This window comes from Balaenoptera ricei, chromosome 4, assembly GCF_028023285.1.
Source record: "Balaenoptera ricei isolate mBalRic1 chromosome 4, mBalRic1.hap2, whole genome shotgun sequence".
NCBI lineage: Eukaryota > Metazoa > Chordata > Mammalia > Artiodactyla > Balaenopteridae > Balaenoptera > Balaenoptera ricei.
The window spans coordinates 56,925,895-56,945,110 of NC_082642.1; the positions used below are offsets into that span (position 1 = coordinate 56,925,895).

The window sequence follows — 19,216 nt, forward strand, 5'->3', positions numbered from 1 at the left end:
GGACTCTATATGTAAGAATGCAGCTGGTGGTCTCTCAGGAGGGGGTAAAGAGATTTGTGAACAAGCTGAAATAAGGGGTATCCTTTGCCTGGAAGAGGGCACACCGTGAGCCACATCTTGAATCAGCTATATCCATAGTAAAACACAGGCCGCTGGAAGGAACTGTTAGCATCACCAGGATGGCCTCTCACGCCGGGGGTGTTTTTTTTCAACGGAGAAGTTGACTCCTGTAGTTTGGATACTGGGGGGAGGCAGGGGTAAAGCGGGAGTCGGGAAGACCAGAGAAAATGCCTTTAAGTGGAGACGACTCGGGCCTCGCTGAGGAAGTTCTGAGACCCACTCGGTCACCACACGCTAGTCCCCCTCCGCCGCCACCTCCCACCGCCCTCCTGCCCGCGGCGCCCGACGTCGGTGCGGGAGCGAGAGCCGGAATCTCCGCCGCTACCGAGATGGGGGCCGCAGCCCGGCCCGGGCAACGCGGCACACGCACGCCTCCTCCGCACTCGCCGCGCCCGGCCTCCCCGCCGCGCGGCCCAGCCCCTCGCACCCGAGCCGGGCCGGCTCCTCGGGGCAGGCCTAGGCCGCGCCGGCGGTACCCCGGCACCTCGCTCCACGGCGGAGGCGGACCAGGCCAGACACAAACTTCCCGGCGCGTTAGCACAGGCGTCACGGACGGGCCGGCCCCCAGCGCCATTCCCCCACGGCCCGGCGGCGGCTCCCGCCCCTACTCCCCACACTCCGAGTCCCGGCGTAGATCAACCCGAGGCCCACGGCCCCCACCCCTCCGGCGCCCCCGAGTTTACCTCCAAGTCGCGGCCTTTGTTCTTGAAATTCTTGAGCCGTTGGTTGTCCAGTTTCTCGTTGTCCGCCATGGCCGGGCCGGTGACTCCTTCCCCCGCCCGGGCCCCGCGGGATCCGCCCCAACCACCACGCCGCACCGACACTCCCAGCAACCGGGCCGCCGCCTGTGCCGCTATGCCCGCCGCGGCGTCGCTTCCTTCCTCCTCTCACCTGCCTCCGCCGCGGTCTTCTCCTCCTCTCCCCGCCCGTTTACCCTCCCCACCCCGCCCTAACCCCAGCGCGACCGCAGCTCCGGCGAAGACAACTGCGGGGCCAGGCGGCGGCAACGGCGGCGGAATGTGCTGCCGGCTGCGAGGGGGAGGAAGCCTCGATCTGAGGGCCCCGGCGCCGCGGCCACGCCCATCGCCGCCAGCCCAGCTCGCCGATTGGCCAACCAGACTCCGGTGCGTTCAACCAATCAGAAAGAACGATGGAGAGCGGGGGCGGAAGAGCGAACGGAAAGGGGAAGCGGGCGACGCTGGGAAGAAGGGGCCCGGGCACAGGCCTGGCCCCGGAGGGGAGGGGAGCGGTGGGGGCAGAGCCGGGAGGGACCACGTGCCCCCGGAGCAAGGGGGAGGAAGCGAAAGAGAATTAGAGGCGGGAAGGGGAAGGAGACGCCAGGGAACGAGTTGGTTTGCTCATTACGGCCCACCCCAGACGTCTGGGGTCCGGGGTCGAAGTCCACTTAAAGTACGTTCTTTTCTTCTTCGGTGAGCCTTCTCTTACAGAGCATTCTTTGCGAGCTCCGCTGGCTTTACAGGAAGTGGGATCTGCGCCTCTGCTCCATCCCGGGTCGGGACAACCCCCTCCTCTCAACCGACCTCCCTACCCTGGCAGGGGTCTCTGCTGTCTGGGGGTCCGGCTTCGGGGCCTGGACTGGAATGAGTGACGTGCGTTCGGGATGCGCAGCGGAAAGCGGGAGAGACAGTGGGTGGAAAAGGCAAAGGACGTTTTAGACGAATCTGATTCATCCTCTCTAACCAAGTCCCGCAACAGGTGGGAAGTTGGGAAGCGCTGATGATCCTGTGACGATACCACCCCCTGGATATTTCGTCTTAGAAAGTTAAAGGCGCTCCTCGGCCACAAAGTACTAACTTATGGAAGGCGGGGACCGTGGCACCTGGCATAGGCAATGTAATATTTTAACTCTGTTGAGAAAGGAAATGAGTTCCAAAGATATACATCTCTACCAGAAATGTTATTACCAGAGGCAGAAATAACACAAGCTACAAAGAACGTACTAAAATGTTTTAGAAATTGGGAGAAGGAAATGGTTTAAAATATATTTAAATCCAACTAATAGCTCCTCAAATATGCAGGAGCAATTGGGGTCGGAAGGAAAGCGGGATGTTTAGAAGCTTTGGGTGTGTTTAAATTTGGCGAGTTAGCGGGAAGAGACCCTTATTCAAACTACTTTGGGAACTTTTACACCTGGTCCCTCCCACTTCCTTACCGGTATATTTTTCGGGGTAGAACGTGCAGAGATAAAACGTTTAAAATAAGTATAATACCTTTAAAGTCCTCAATACTTTGTATGCTTTGAGCTGCCTAGGCAAACAGAAGCTGTACCTGGAAATAATTCACACTGAACGTTCACTTGAATGTAAATTCAGTGCCGATTCTAAGTTTAAAATGATGTTCATTATAAATCTTTATTCCCCAAAGAATCATTTAATTGAAATAACACTGCACACTGTAGCACTGATGTCTTCAAAGTGAGTTTAGGATAAGAAAATTCAGTTTAGAATACCGTACTCCTAAAAGAAGGGTGTGATCACAGTTATCCACTAAGAGAGATGCAATACAAACCGGAAATAACCACAACTTGTAATTTCGGTTTTAAATATTTGTTTAATGTCTGTCTAAGGTCTCTCTCCCTCTCTACACGATAAGCTCTCTGAAGTCAAGGGCCATATTTGTTTTTTTTTCTCTATATACCCGACACCTAGTACTTGGCATGGTAGTGTGCACTCAGTGACTATCAAAGGCAGGACCTGAATCTAAGCTGCTGTGAGTGTATGTTTCATAAGTTAAAAGACAAGCTAACACTTCTTGTTTAAAAATGTTGACTGAGTTAGTACAGCTTCTAATCTACACTGGGTTCCTTCTAATAATTCTTAATTTGGTATCATGCTCACTCCAGGGTTAAAGTTCAGGGGGTAGATCAGACATAGGCTTCAGAGCAACCCCCCCCACACACATGTTTAGAAGGAGTCGTGACACACTTTTCTAAAACGAACAGTTGTCCTTAATTATAATGCTTAGGTAGTCTGTTTGCTGGCCTAAATTTTTCATTTGAAATTATCACTACCCATTGCCACTCACTTTACATGTTTAGTGTCTGTACCTCCAGTTCTTTCCAGATAGGAGATACATAATTTATATAAAAGGAGTACATTTTTTTTCCGGGGAGTTGGTAATAGATCTAAATGCAGATCGACAATCTAATTGGCAAGATATGGTAGCTCTTAGTTCGGAGGTGTCAGAAATTTAACTTGCTGAACTAAGGAAATAGTAATATGCAGCCATTAATACCATTTCAACACAGACTATTTAACAAGTTTTTTGTGTGTATTATGAAATATATTTATAACCAAACACTGTAAGACTTATACATGAGACCTATTTTAAACAGGATATTCAATGGCAGGTACGTAATATCCTGACTTGTTATTATTTTGGTATAAAAAAAGTCTAAAATATTATGGAGATACTAGCTTTCAATGTGTCATGAAATTCTCTTAGAGTCACTTTCTGAATAAAGAAATTTATCTCTTTATTTTCTTTACTTATTTATTTCTCTGTTCTGCAGCAGAGACTTGTGAGAGGATTTGTGAAGCTTTATACAGGGTTTTAGCTGATCAAATGTAATTTCAAAAATAATTATAATTGATCATTATTTCATTTAAGCAGTTTGGAGTATGCTCATGATACATATATTAACTTGAAGATTGTGGAATCCCTCTTTAATCTAGAATATGGATCTTACAGTTTGTGTTACTGTTTGGGGAGTTATGAGTGATTTCTTGAGCAAAACTCTAGGCAGTATTTACTGAAACAAGAAGCAGTTTTATGTGTTGCTAAATCTTAACTAAAGTGTAATTTCTATTTTTTATAGTTGAGTGGTTCTTTTTTTTTTTTTAGAGAGAAAAAAACATTGGACCTTTGTTAATATGCTTTTATTTTCTTAGGAAAACAGAACTGATCAGGTAGTGGGGTACTTTATTCCTCTATATTGCCAGGATTTTTCAGACTTTTGAGGAGCCTGGAAAAAATTACTTCTTATTTTGACTCAAGTCCCGGAATGGTAAGAGATTAAAAGCATAGCTGTTGATAATAATCTGACTGAGAAAGATGAGCCACCAGTTTTTCTTTTAACTTAGTTTTTTTTTTTAAGCTTAGTTTTGACTAATTAATTGGAGAAATACTCATAATTCATGTGTACAAATCATTGATTATTGGTAAATATCTATTTGTATTGCCACCAGGCAAACATCCATAGATTTTTAAAAACTTTTTTCACTTGCTTTTTTTTTTATTTTTTATTTTTTTTATTTTTATTTTTTAATTTTATTTATTTATTTTATTTATGGCTGTGTTGGGTCTTCGTTTCTGTGCCAGGGCTTTCTACAGCTGTGGCAAGCGGGGGCCACTCTTCATTGCGGTGCGCAGGCCTCTCACTATCGCGGCCTCTCTCGTTGCGGAGCACAGGCTCCAGACGCGCAGGCTCAGTAATTGTGGCTCATGGGCCCAGTTGCTCCGCGGCATGTGGGATCTTCCCAGACCAGGGCTCGAACCCTTGTCCTCCGCATTGGCAGGCAGATTCTCAACCACTGCGCCACCAGGGAAACCCTTTTTTTTTTATTTTTAAAATTTATTTATTTATTTATTTTTGGTTGCATTGGGTCTTTGTTGCTGTGCGTAGGCTTTCTCTAGTTGCGGCGAGCAGGGCCTACCCTTCATTGCGGTGGCCTCTCTTTGTTACGGAGCACGGGTTCTAGGCGCATGGGCTTCAGTAGTTGTGGCTCGCGGGCTCTAGAGCACAGGCTCAGTAGTTCTGGCACATGGGCTTTAGTAGTTGTGGCTCACGGTCTCAGTAGTTGTGGCTCACAGGTCCTAGAGCGCAGGCTCAGTAGTTGTGGCACACAGGCTTAGTTGCTCCACGGCATGTGAGATCTTCCTGGACCAGGGCACAAACCCGTGTCCCCTGCACTGGCAGGCGGATTCTTAACCACTGTGCCATCAGGGAAGCCTCCTTCACTTGCTTTTTATTTGGACCTAAATATTGAAAAAATGAAAGGATACGTATACTCTTCATTTTTAATTTTTAAAAAGTAAACAGCACAGAAGGAGCCACTTAAACCAAATAGTCGAGGAGACTGATCATATGACTTAGAGCAGTGTTTCTTAAACAGAGAGTTCCCCAGATCTAGATGTTAGTAAGTATTCTTTTTTTTTTTTTTTTTTGATTTTTAGAAATTTCATTTAATGTCTGAAACATTTATATTAACATATTTCCATACATATTTCCATACAAATACAAATATAAGATTTTTAGAAATTTCATGTAATGTCTGAAACATTTCTTTTTTTTTTTTTTTTTTTTTTTTTTCACACACACACACTGTATTTTATTTTTACAAGAGGTAAATCGACTGACACCAAGCATTGTACATGGATGACCACAACAAAAGCAACAATGATTGCAATTACCAAACATGAAACACACTCATACTATGTCATAGTATTGACATTCAGTCCAGTAATCCTCCACTGTAACAGCTCCTTTACTTTGCAGTGAAAATTGATTTGTATATTCTTTGCCTCTGAGTCCTTGTGGAATTTTTTTTTTTTTTTAATTCAGACAGAAAGTCACAAAAATTATACTCATCCTCATCAGTTCACTCAGTCCCATGTAATTAATTTTTTTTTTCATCTTGATCTTTTGTTAGCACTTTTATGAGTTCATCAGTTTTTCATTAGAGTTCTGAAAATGCTTATTCATTCAGTTCAGCAGTACAGTCCGTTACCAGAAACCTGTACTTGTCAGAGTCTTTTCCATGTATTTCTTGAAGATGAAACCCTTTTATAGGAACATATTTGCAAAATCATCAGAGTACACCCAGAACTGTCTGTAAATGACAAAAGACTTAAAAATGACCACGGTTAAAGATTTGATGACAGTTCATAATAATGCAGTTGACAAGAAAATTAGTTATTTCTGAGATATACATTTTAAAGTAATAACTAGGATTATTACTTATAACATTATACCTTTCCATACAAGTACAAATATAAGATTTTTAGAAATTTCATGTAATGTCTGAAACATTTATATTAACATATTTCCATACATATTTCCATACAAATACAAATATGATTTTTAGAAATTTCATGTAATGTCTGAAACATTTATATTAACATATTTCCATACATATTTCCATACAAATACAAATATAAGATTTTTAGAAATTTCATGTAATGTCTGAAACATTTCTATTAACATATTTCCATACAAATAACCCAATGAAAGTTTAGTATTAGTTGTTTTGTTTGTTTTTTTATACTGCAGGTTCTTATTAGGCATCAGTTTTATACACATCAGTGTATACATGTCAATCCCAATCGCCCAATTCAGCACACCACCATCCCCACCCCACCGCAGTTTTCCCCCCTTGGTGTCCATATGTCCATTCTCTACATCTGTGTCTCAACTTCTGCCCTGCAAACTGGCTCATCTGTACCATTTTTCTAGGTTCCGCATACATGCATTAATATACGATATTTGTTTTTCTCTTTCTGACTTACTTCACTCTGGATGCCAGTCTCTAGATCCATCCACGTCTCAACAAATGACTCAATTTCGTTCTTTTTTATGGCTGAGTAATATTCCATTGTATATATGTACCACATCTTCTTTATCCATTCGTCTGTTGATGGGCATTTAGGTTGCTTCCATGACCTGGCTATTGTAAATAGTGCTGCAATGAACATTCGGGTGCATGTGTCTTTTTGAATTATGGTTTTCTCTGGGTATATGCCCAGTAGTGGGATTGCTGGATCATATGGTAATTCTATTTTTAGTTTTTTAAGGAACCTCCATATTGTTCTCCATAGTGGCTGTATCAATTTACATTCCCACCAACAGTGCAAGAGGGTTCCCTTTTCACCACACCCTCTCCAGCATTTGTTGTTTGTAGATTTTCTGATGATGCCCATTCTAACAGGAGTGAGGTGATACCTCATTGTAGTTTTGATTTGCATTTCTCTAATAATTAGTGATGTTGAGCATCTTTTCATGTGCTTCGTGGCCGTCTGTATGTCTTCTTTGGAGAAATGTCTATTTAGGTCTTCTGCCCATTTTTGGATTGGGGTGTTTGTTTCTTTGATATTGAGCTGAATGAGCTGTTTATATATTTTGGAGATTAATCCTTTGTCCATTGATTCATTTGCAAATATTTTCTCCCATTCTGAGGGTTGTCTTTTCGTCTTGTTTATGGTTTCCTTTGCTGTGCAAAAGCTTTGAAGTTTCATTAGGTCCCACTTGTTTATTTTTGTTTTTATTTCCATTACTCTAGGAGGTGGATCAAAAAAGATCTTGCTGTGATTTATGTCAAAGAGTGTTCTTCCTATGTTTTCCTCTAAGAGTTTTATAGTGTCCAGTCTTATATTTAGGTCTCTAATCCATTTTGAGTTTATTTTTGTGTATGGTGTTAGGGAGTATTCTAATTTCATTCTTTTACATGTAGCTGTCCAGTTTTCCCAGCACCACTTATTGAAGAGACTGTCTTTTCTCCATTGTATATCTTTGCCTCCTTTGTCATAGATTAGTTGACCATAGGTGTGTGGGTTAATCTCTGGGCTTTCTATCTTGTTCCATTGATCTATGTTTCTGTTTTTGTGCCAGTACCATATTGTCTTGATTACTGTAGCTTTGTAGTATAGTCTGAAGTCAGGGAGTCTGATTCCTCCAGCTCCATTTTTTTGCCTCAAGACTGCTTTGCCTATTCGGGGTCTTTTGTGTCTCCATACAAATTTTAAGATGATTTGTTCTAGCTCCGTAAAAAATGCCATTGGTAATTTGATAGGGATTGCATTGAATCTGTAGATTGCTTTGGGTAGTATACTCATTTTCACAATGTTGATTCTTCCAATCCAAGAACATGGTATATCTCTCCATCTGTTGGTATCATCTTTAATTTCTTTCATCAGTGTCTTATAGTTTTCTGCATACAGGTCTTTTGTCTCCCTAGGTAGGTTTATTCCTAGGTATTTTATTCTTTTTGTTGCAATGGTAAATGGGAGTCTTTCCATAATTTCTCTTTCAGATTTTTCATCATTAGTGTATAGGAATGCAAGAGATTTCTGTGCATTAATTTTGTATCCTGCAACTTTACCATATTCATTAATTAGCTCTAGCAGTTTTCTGGTGGCAGTTTTAGGATTCTCTATGTATAGTATCATGTCATCCGCAAACAGTGACAGTTTTACTTCTTCTTTTCCAATTTGTATTCCTTTTATTTCTTTTTCTTCTCTGATTGCCGTGGCTAGGACTTCCAAAACTATGTTGAATAATAGTGGTGAGAGTGGACATCCTTGTCTCATTCCTGATCTTAGAGGAAATGCTTTCAGTTTTTCACCATTGAGAATGATGTTTGCTGTGGGTTTGTCATATATGACCTTTATTATGTTGAGGTAGGTTCCCTCTATGCCCACTTTCTGGAGAGTTTTTATCAGAAATTGGTTTTGAATTTTGTCAAAAGCTTTTTCTGCATCTATTGAGATGATTATATGGTTTTTATTCTTCAATTTGTTAATATGGTGTATCACATTGATTGATTTGCGTATATTGAAGAATCCTTGCATCCCTGGGATAAATCCCACTTGATCGTGGTGTATGATCCTTTTAATGTGTTGTTGGATTCTGTTTGCTAGTATTTTGTTGAGGATTTTTGCATCTATATTCATCAGTGATATTGGTCTGTAATTTTCTTTTTTTGTAGTGTCTTTGTCTGGTTTTGGTATCAGGGTGATGGTGGCCTCATAGAATGAGTTTGGGAGTGTTCCTTCCTCTGCAATTTTTTGGAAGAGTTTGAGAAGGATGGGTGTTAGCTCTTCTCTAAATGTTTGATAGAATTCACCTGTGAAGCCATCTGGTCCTGGACTTTTGTTTGTTGGAAGATTTTTAATCACAGTTTCAATTTCATTACTTGTGATTGGTCTGTTCATATTTTCTGTTTCTTCCTGGTTCAGTCTTGGAAGGTTATACCTTTCTAAGAATTTGTCCATTTCTTCCAGGTTGTCCATTTTATTGGCATAACGTTGCTTGTAGTAGTCTCTTAGGATGCTTTGTATTTCTGCAGTGTCTGTTGTAACTTCTCCTTTTTCATTTCTGATTTTATTGATTTGAGTCCTCTCCCTCTTTTTCTTGATGAGTCTGGCTAATGGCTTATCAATTTTGTTTATCTTCTCAAAGAACCAACTTTTAGTTTTATTGATCTTTGCTATTGTTTTCTTTGTTTCTATTTCATTTATTTCTGCTCTGATCTTTATGATTTCTTTCCTTCTGCTAACTTTGGGTTTTGTTTGTTCTTCTTTCTCTAGTGTCTTTAGGTGTAAGGTTAGATTGTTTACTTGAGCTTTTTCTTGTTTCTTTAGGTAGGCTTGTATAGCTATAAACTTCCCTCTTAGAACTGCTTTTGCTGCATCCCATAGGTTTTGGGTCGTCATGTTTTCATTGTCATTTGTCTCTAGGTATTTTTTGATTTCCTCTTTGATTTCTTCAGTGATCTCTTGGTTATTTAGTAACGTATTGTTTAGCCTCCATGTGTTTGTCCTTTTTACGTTTTTTTCCCTGTAATTCATTTCTAATCTCATAGCGTTGTGGTCAGAAAAGATGCTTGATATGATTTCAATTTTCTTAAATTTACTGAGGCTTGATTTGTGACCCAAGATGTGATCTATCCTGGAGAATGTTCCGTGCGCACTTGAGAAGAATGTGTAATCTGCTGTTTTTGGATGGAATGTCCAATATATATCAATTAAATCTATCTGGTCTATTGTGTCATTTAAAGCTTCTGTTTCCTTATTTATTTTCATTTTGGATGATCTGTTCATTGGTGTAAGTGAGGTGTTAAAGTCCCCCACTATTATTGTTTTACTGTCGATTTCCTCTTTTATAGCTGTTAGCAGTTGCCTTATGTATTGAGGTGCTCCTATGTTGGGTGCATATATATTTATAATTGTTATATCTTCTTCTTGGATTGATCCCTGGATCATTATGTAGTGTCCTTCCTTGTCTCTTGTAACATTCTTTAAAGTCTATTTTATCTGATATGAGTATAGCTACTCCAGCTTTCTTTTGATTTCCATTTGCATGGAATATCTTTTTCCATCCCCTCACTTTCAGTCTGTATGTGTCCCTAGGTCTAAAGTGGGTCTCTTGTAGACAGCATATATATGGGTCTTGTTTTTGTATCCATTCAGCCAGTCTATGTCTTTTGGTTGGGGCATTTAATCCATTCACGTTTAAGGTAATAATTGATATGTATGTTCCTATGACCATTTTCTTAATTGTTTTGGGTTTGTTTTTGTAGGTCCTTTTCTTCTCTTGTGTTTCCCACTTAGAGAAGTTCCTTTAGCATTTGTTGTAGAGCTGGTTTGGTGGTGCTGAATTCTCTTAGCTTTTGCTTGTCTGTAAAGCTTTTGATTTCTCCATCAAATCTAAATGAGATCCTTGCCGGGTAGAGTAATCTTGGTTGTAGGTTCTTCCCTTTCATCACTTTAAGTATATCATGCCACTCCCTTCTGGCTTGCAGAGTTTCTGCTGAGAAATCAGCTGTTAACCTTATGGGAGTTCCCTTGTATGTTATTTGTCGTTTTTCCCTTGCTGCTTTCAATAATTTTTCTTTGTCCTTAATTTTTGCCACTTTGATTACTATGTGTCTCGGCGTGTTTCTCCTTGGGTTTATCCTGTATGGGACTCTCTGTGCTTCCTGGACTTGGGTGGCTATTTCCTTTCCCATGTTAGGGAAGTTTTCGACTATAATCTCTTCAAATATTTTCTCTGGTCCTTTCTCTCTCTCTTCTCCTTCTGGGACCCCTATAATGCGAATGTTGTTGCGTTTAATGTTGTCCCAGAGGTCTCTTAGGCTGTCTTCATTTCTTTTCATTCTTTTTTCTTTAGTCTGTTCCGCAGCAGTGAATTCCATCATTCTGTCTTCCAGGTCACTTATCCGTTCTTCTGCCTCAGTTATTCTGCTATTGATTCCTTCTAGTGTAGTTTTCATTTCAGTTATTGTATTGGTCATCTCTGTTTGTTTGTTCTTTAATTCTTCTAGGTCTTTGTTAATCATTTCTTTTTTTTTTTTTTTTTTTTTTTTAAATTATTTATTTATTTATTTTTGGCTGTGTTGGGTCTTCGTTTCTATGCGAGGGCTTTCTCTAGTTGCGGCAAGTGGGGGCCACTCTTCATCGCGGTGCGCGGGCCTCTCACTATCGCGGCCTCTCTTGTTGCGGAGCACAGGCTCCAGATGTGAAGGCTCAGTAGTTGTGGCTCACGGGCCTAGTTGCTCCGCGGCATGTGGGATCTTCCCAGACCAGGGCTCGAACCCGTGTCCCCTGCGTTGGCAGGCAGATTCTCAACCACTGCGCCACCAGGGAAGCCCATCATTTCTTGCATCTTCTCAATCTTTGCCTCCATTCTTATTCCAAGGTCCTGGATCATCTTCACTATCATTATTCTGAATTCTTTTTCTGGAAGGTTGCCTATCTCCACTTCATTTAGTTGTTTTTCTGGGGTTTTTTCTTGTTCCTTCATCTGGTACATAGCCCTCTGCCTTTTCATCTTCTCTATCTTTCTGTAACTGTGGTTTTTGGTCCACAGGCTGCAGGATTATAGTTTTTCTTGCTTCTGTTGTCTGCCCTCTGGTGGTTGAGGCTATCTAAGAGGCTTCAGTAAGTATTCTTTAAAACAAAACAAACGAACACAAAAACTTTCCTTGGTCTACAAGTTTAGAACTTGGTGGGTGCGGGGAGTGGGAACTTTGAGACAGTGTTAAGCAGAACACTATTTGGAAACTTGAAATCAGTGAATTGAGAAGAGTCACTATCCCTCTTCAATTTAAAAATTTTGTATTGGGCTTCCCTGGTGGCGCAGTGGTTGAGAATCTGCCTGCCAATGCAGGGGACACGGGTTCAAGCCCTGGTCTGGGAAGATCCCACATGCCGTGGAGCAACTGGCCCCGTGAGCCACAATTGCTGAGCCTGCGCGTCTGGAGCCTGTGCTCCGCAACAAGAGAGGCCGCGATAGTGAGAGGCCCGCGCACCGCGATGAAGAGTGGCCCCCACTTGCCACAACTAGAGAAAGCCCTCGCACAGAAACGAAGACCCAACACAGCCATAAATAAATAAATAAATAAATAAAATTTTTTAAAAAATTTCTATTAATAGCACCAGTTTGTAAGTACAGTGACTTACAAATGGGTGGTATTTCAAAAGTTTGCTTGAAGATTAGTTCTTTGAAACGTGTGCATAAAAGCATGGTCATGACTAGTGAGTAGGTGTTCAAGTTAACCCACAAGGGCTTATTTAATCTATAAAGTACTTATATGAATGTCATAGAACCTAGTGACAATATGTGGCAATAGTTCTATGAGGAAAATGCTGTATTTGGAGTTACAACTTTGGTTGCGAGGAGCACTTTTCTTGTCTTTGCCACCATGCACCAGGAACTGTGCTAGGTGAGGAAGTGACAAAGTACAGTGTTCCTTACATGTAAAATTCCATGTATCAGAGATTCTGCAAATTCATATCTTACCTAATGTTATGGGAACCTGGGGTAGCTCTCACTAGTCAGGCTCCCATGGCTTCTAGTAGCCCAAACTGGTAAAGAGGAATGTTAGGATTCTAGGGGCTGAGAAATAAGGAACTGGGCCCAACCACTTGCCCCAGTAGTTCTCACTTCAGGCAAGCTCCCTACCCCTATCTTTTTTTTTTTCTTCTTTACTTTTTATTTTTTAATAATTACAGATTCACAGGCATTGCCAAAAAAAAAATGTACAAGGACATTCTATATATCCTTTACTCTGCTCCATCTCCTCCCATGGTAGCATCTTGAGTAATTATAGTACACTATCAAAACCAGAAAACTGAGGTTGATATAATCCATAGAGCTTATGCATAGGGGACGGGAGTCATTAGAATGTAAAGACTATATGAAAGTATCAGGGGGTGCCTATATACTGGAGCCTCTTATAACCCTATGCTTGTTGAGGATTTTATAATGACAACAATAATAATGGCTACTGGGAATTCCCTGGTGGTCCAGTGTTTAGGACTTGGCGCTTTCACTGCCAAGGGCCCAAGTTGGGGAACTAAGATTCCATAAGCCATGCAGCGAGGCCAAAAAATTTTTAAAAATAGTAATAATAATAATAATTGCTACCAAATATTTAATATCTACCATATTCTAGGTCTAGGTATTCTATCTATGTGATGTATTTTATTATCATTGTTGTTATTTGTATTTCTATTATAAACATAATTATTGAGCAATTATGGGGCAGGCAGTCTTCTAAGCCATTGATACTATTGACTCATTGAATCCTCACAACAACCCTATGAAGAAAGTATATTATTACTCACTTTACAGATGAGAAATCTGAAACACAGAGAGGTTTAGTAATTTTCCCAAGATCACAGTCAATAGAAGAGCTGGCATTTGAACTGGGTCTGACACCAGAGTCAGCACTCCTGATTACCATCTAGGTACATAGACTTCAGAGTTCATAGTAACCTCTCAAGGTAGATATTATTGTTTCTATTTTCTGTGTGAGGAACCTGAGGTTAGAAAGGCTAAGCAACTCGCTCAAGATCCTATACAACTAACAAGTACTGGAGCCCCAGTTTGATTCCAGGCCTGACCAGCTGCAAACCCCCACTATTTATAGTTGGCCATTGTTATGGACTGAATGTTTGTGCCCCTGCAAAATTCATGAAACCTCATCCCCAATGTGACAGTGTTTGGAGGTAGGGCCTTTGGTGGTGATTAGGTCATGAGGAATGGGATTAGTTCCCCTATAAAAGAGGCCCCAGGGAGCTCTCTCATCCCTTCCGCCAAATGAGATTACACTGAGAAGACTATGGTCTATGAGGAAGCACCTTCTCACTAGACGCTGAATTGGCCATCACCTTGATCTTGGACTTCCCAGCTTCCAGAACTGTGAGAAATAAATTTCTGTTGTTTATAAGCCACCCAGTCTATGACATTTTGTTATAGCAGCCCGAACAGACAAAAAAACCATTTTGCCTCCCTGGTTTTTTGGTTTTTTTTTTGGCCTCAGATTGAACCCAGGCCCTCAGCAGTGAAAGCACAGAGTCCTAACCACTGGATTACCAGGGAATTCCCACCTCGCTGGTTTTTAACAAAAATCTCTGCCAGGCCACAATGATATTGTGATTTAAAAAATATATATTTGGTCTTCCTCCACAGTTTTGGCACATAATTCCTAAAACCTTTGTAGTTTCCTAAGCAATAAGGGTTATAGGGATACCTTTCCTTCTCAGCTTGTGAAATAGCTCCAGAATGAAATGGGCATCCTTTCAACCACCTCTGAGTTTATGTTAATATGATGACTTCTGGAAAGCTCCTAAGGATAGGGACCTCTGGTGAGGGGAGGGTGACTGGAGGTTGAAGCAGTGGCTAATGAAGCCTCCATAAAAACCCCAGACCAACTGGTTTGAAGAGCTTCCATGTTGGTGAATACATGGAGGTGCTGAGAGGGCAGCGAGCCTAGACAGGGCATGGAAGCTGAGCCCTTTCCCCATACTGAGCCCTATGCATCTCTTCCACCTGGCTGTTCCTGAGTTATATTCTTTTATAATAAACTGGCAATCCAGTAAATAAACTGTTTTCTTGAGTTCTGTGAGCTGCTCTAGGAAATTAATCAAGCCCCAGGAGGGGGTTATATGAACCCCCAATTTACTGCTTATAGGTCAGAAGCACAGGTAACACCTTGAACTTGCAACTGGTGACTGATGTCAGGGGGTGGGGCTCAGTCCCACAAGACTTTAACCTGTTGGATCTGACACTATCTCCAGGTAGTGTCAGAACTCAGTTTAAATGTAGGTCACCCAGCTGGTGTGGCAGAATTGTTTGGCGTGGGAAAAAAAACCACACATTTGGTGATCCGAAGTGAGAGTAGTGCTGTGAGTCGACAGAAAACAGAAGAGTATTTTTTTCCTAAACAGGCTCTAAAGAGGTCTAAGTCTGAAATGCCTGAAGCAGTGGTTGTCAAACCTTAGAGTGTTTTTAGAACCACTTGCAAAACTTAAAACCCCAATTGGTGGACTCCATCTGCAGAGTTTGTGATTCAGTAGGTCTGGGATAGCATCTAAAGATTTGAATTTCTAACAAGTGCTCACTTGATGCTGCTTGTACTGGTTCCTGGAACATACTTTGAGAACTACTAGATCTGGCCTGCCATCCCATTTAAGGTGGTTTCAGCCTAAGGTAAGGATAGAGTTAAATAAGTATAATTAAGCATCACAGTAATAGATGATGATATGTCATGTAAATTTTCAAAGTACTGCAAATATAAAATAACAGTTATATGACTCTTACTCAAAAAAATGTACCACATAATTAATGTTTCAAGGATAGAATTTACAGGTCAGTAATATCCAATTCCATTTTACTTTCTGAATAGATTGATGCAATACTTTCCTGGGTCCCCTTTCTGCCTCCAGTTTTTCCCTTGAGTTTTCTCGAATACCATTGATGACATTCTTCTCAAAGACTAGCTCCATTGAGCCTGTAAAGTCTATTCTGAGTTCCTTGCTGTTAGGTTAAACCTCATATCCTCTGCCACTTGCCTAGCTCCTTGAAGGCTCAGGCCTGTCCCAGCTCTTGAGTCAATCTGCAAAGAGGCAGAGCATGTCTCCGTTAACTGTTCGTCCTCGACTCCTGAATTCTAGCCTGTTTGCCAGGTTTTCCTCTATAGCCGCCTCCTCGGGGCCACACCCTCGCAGGTCCAGTCAGGAATGGGTTCTCCTGCCACATCTTTTTTTTTTTTTTAAATAAATTTATTTATTTATTTATTTATTTTTGGCTGTGTTGGGTCTTCGTTTCTGTGCAAGAGCTTTCTCCAGTTGCGGCGAGCAGGGCCCACTCTTCATCGCGGTGCGCGGGCCTCTCACTATCGCGGCCTCTCTTGTTGCGGAGCACAGGCTCCAGACGCGCAGGCTCAGCAGTTGTGGCTCACGGGCCTAGTCGCTCCGCGGCATGTGGGATCTTCCCGGACCGGGGCACGAACCCGTGTCCCCTGCATTGGCAGGCGGATTCCTAACCACTGTGCCACCGGGGAAGCCCTCCTGCCACATCTTGACTGGTCTCCTAGAATGGTCTCTGATACCAACAAACAAAACAGAAATGCAGAGTTAATTTTATTTTTAGTCACCCTGTTCAAGGGGATTCCTTCACAATCAAAACAATGAAAAAAGGAAAACTTGTTAATTGTTAATCCTTTCTCATTTCTCTTAATGGTGCTACTCTACTCAGTTTCTTGAGCTGAAAACATTAAGTGTTACTGATTCTTCATCCTTTTCTCCTGCCATTCCATGTCCAATCAAGAACAGATGGTATTGAATTAATAGGATATCTTCATGGTGTCTCTCTCATTTGCCTCCTTTCCCATCTCCCTGTGACCATCTTCTGCCCTGTTCAAGACCTGTAAGAATTGTTTCATATTCATGATGTCTCAGAGTTGGAAAAGAGCACACGTGTTAACTAGTTCAACCACCTACTTTGTGCTTGAATTCTCACTTCAACGTTCTCATCAAGGGCAACACATTCATTAATGGGGAATTCAATATTTCTTAAATCATAACCCATTCAGTCTTCAGAGGATATCATTAGAAATTTCTTCATGTCAAACACATGTGTGTATATAATATCATTTAAAAGAAAAAGTCATTGTAATATTTACGATCAAAGCAGTTAAATATCTATAGACCAAAAAAAGGGCAGATGCATTAATGGAGCTCTTTTTTTTTTTTAATTTGTGAAAATGATAGATTCCCGCCTTCAGTAATGTCTTACACCTGGATTATGGGTCCTTTTTTGAAATTTGAGAATAGTAGTGCTAGTCAGACGGGTGAAAATTAATTCTCATGAATACGAGTGATTTTAATAACTTTAATGAAGACAGAACTGATGCCCTAAAACAATTGACTGCCTTGGAGAATCACATACAAGTAGAACTCTGATGTATTTATTAGTTGTTTTTCCCTATTACTGAGCATAAATTAGATGTGACACATGGTACCATGTATACACATATAATTCTAGAAAATGAATTTAAAAATAGTACAAGATTGAACACATTCAAGACATAGAAATTAGCCTTGAAATACATAACACCTCATAGGATTTATCAGCTTTCTATTTATAGTTCTGTCACTATGTTATACAAAACCCTGAAGTCTCTTGGAGAACTTCTCTAATAGTTTCAACAAATTTTCCAGATGCCTACAGAGTCAAAGGTCTGGAACTCCTGGTGTGTCAGTTAGACTTAGTTACCTTATGATGGACTTCAAAATAAAATCTTTAACAAATCTTTTAATGTTTTTCTCACCTCTTCCCCACTTGGTTGAACCCTGGAAATCCTTGTCCTTTCACCTACATGCTTATCCCAACACTCACTCATTAGGCCCTATAAAAACTATTGAGAATCAGGGCCTGGTTAGTGTTAGACCATCTTATTTAAAGCCTGTTAGATATTAGAATGTCTTATCCTCTTGCCTTTTTGGCTACATCCCTAGGATCTGCCTAATCAAACCTTGATGTTCTACATGGCAGAACATAAGCTACCATGCTGATCCCAAATTAGACTTCCCAGGTTTTTAGCTCTACTTATAAAGAGAAGTATCAGAGGAGCATTTAGCTTGTAGACAGTCAACTAATGACTAGCAATACTATTATTTGGTTAATTCAAGTCTATCACAGAACCATTAGAGGGACTTCCCTGGTGGCACAGTGGTTGAGAATCTGCCTGCCAATGCAGGGGACACGGGTTCGATCCCCGGTCTGGGAAGATCCCACATGCTGTGGAGCAACTAGGTCCGTGAGCCACAACTACTGAGCCTGAGCGCCACAACTACTGAGCCTGAGCGCCACAACTACTGAGACCATGCACCACAACTACTGAAGCCTGCGTGCCTTAGGGCCTGCGCACTGCAACTACTGAGCCCACGTGCTGCAACTACTGAAGCACGCGCACCTAGAGCCTGTGCTCCACAACAAGAAAAGCCACCACAAGGAGAAGCCTGTGCACTGCAACAAAGAGTAGCCCCCGCTCGCTGCAACTAGAGAAAGCCCGCACGCAGCAATGAATACCCAATGCAGCAAAAAAAAAAAAAGAACAGAATTAGAGCAGTAGAAAAATATTTATGGATACCCAGATGGCCTAGAAGAGCTATTTAATTTCTAGAGATAGGAAATTCGTGTTTATATTTTTTGTTCTTTTTTTTCTTCTACTTGCCACATGAAAAGAAGAAAAAAATCACTCATCATTTATCTGTCCTGATAGTCATTAAAGTGGAACCTCTTTAAAAGTAATTCAAATTTGCCACAGACATTTCTCTTGAGAGATGCACATCTCTCTCTCCTCATTGAATCTCTGGCAGTCCTCTTGGAGGCACTCTTGTGGCATGCAAAGTGATCTAAAGGGTACACTGGCAAATTGTTAATCTTGGCACCCTTAACATGCTAGCTCCTTTTAGGAATAATTTAAACACACTCTGAATTGCCCTTATCACAAAGTATTGCCCTGATTATTATACCCACAATAACAAAGAGGTGGATGGAGTGGATAGACAACATGTATATTTCCACCCACCCTTCCATACACTACCACTTAGTGTAGTGTATATCTTAGCATGTACTTTGTAGTGTAATGTATAGTATAGTGCAGTATATATCTAAGTGTATAGTACAGTGTATATGTAGGGCCAGCTTCATGGACATGTGACCTATATAGTCACATCGGGCTCTGCACTTAGAAGGGCCCCACATTTGCCTTAATGATCGCTGTCACTATCTTGAAATTCTTAATTTTTTTTATCGAGAGGCTCCCCCTTTTCATTTTGCACTGGGACTTGCAAATTGCATAGTCTGCCATGGATAATGCAATGTATACACTTCTAACTCTCTACCTACCCAAAATTCTTTTTGGCATATGTTTCCTCACTCTTTAAAAATAAATGCCTATGTAATATCTCTACTTTAAATGTAAATAAGTAATGCAAATATACATAGGATCATATTATACATACTATTCTGCAACCTACTTTTTATTTAATATATTAGAGATATTGC

The 19,216-nt window shown here is 41.1% G+C and overlaps 1 protein-coding gene across 1 annotated transcript in view; it reads right to left on the minus strand.

Annotated features, from left to right (window-relative positions):
- KPNA4 (karyopherin subunit alpha 4) overlaps nt 1-1,048 on the minus strand; it is a 53,616-nt gene extending 52,568 nt beyond the window's left edge. Inside the window, exon 1 of the mRNA XM_059920470.1 lies at nt 804-1,048. Coding sequence (XP_059776453.1) covers nt 804-872 — 69 coding nt within the window. The 5' untranslated portion in view covers nt 873-1,048. The remainder of the gene's footprint in view (nt 1-803) is intronic.
- Nucleotides 1,049-19,216: the final 18,168 nt, after the last annotated feature.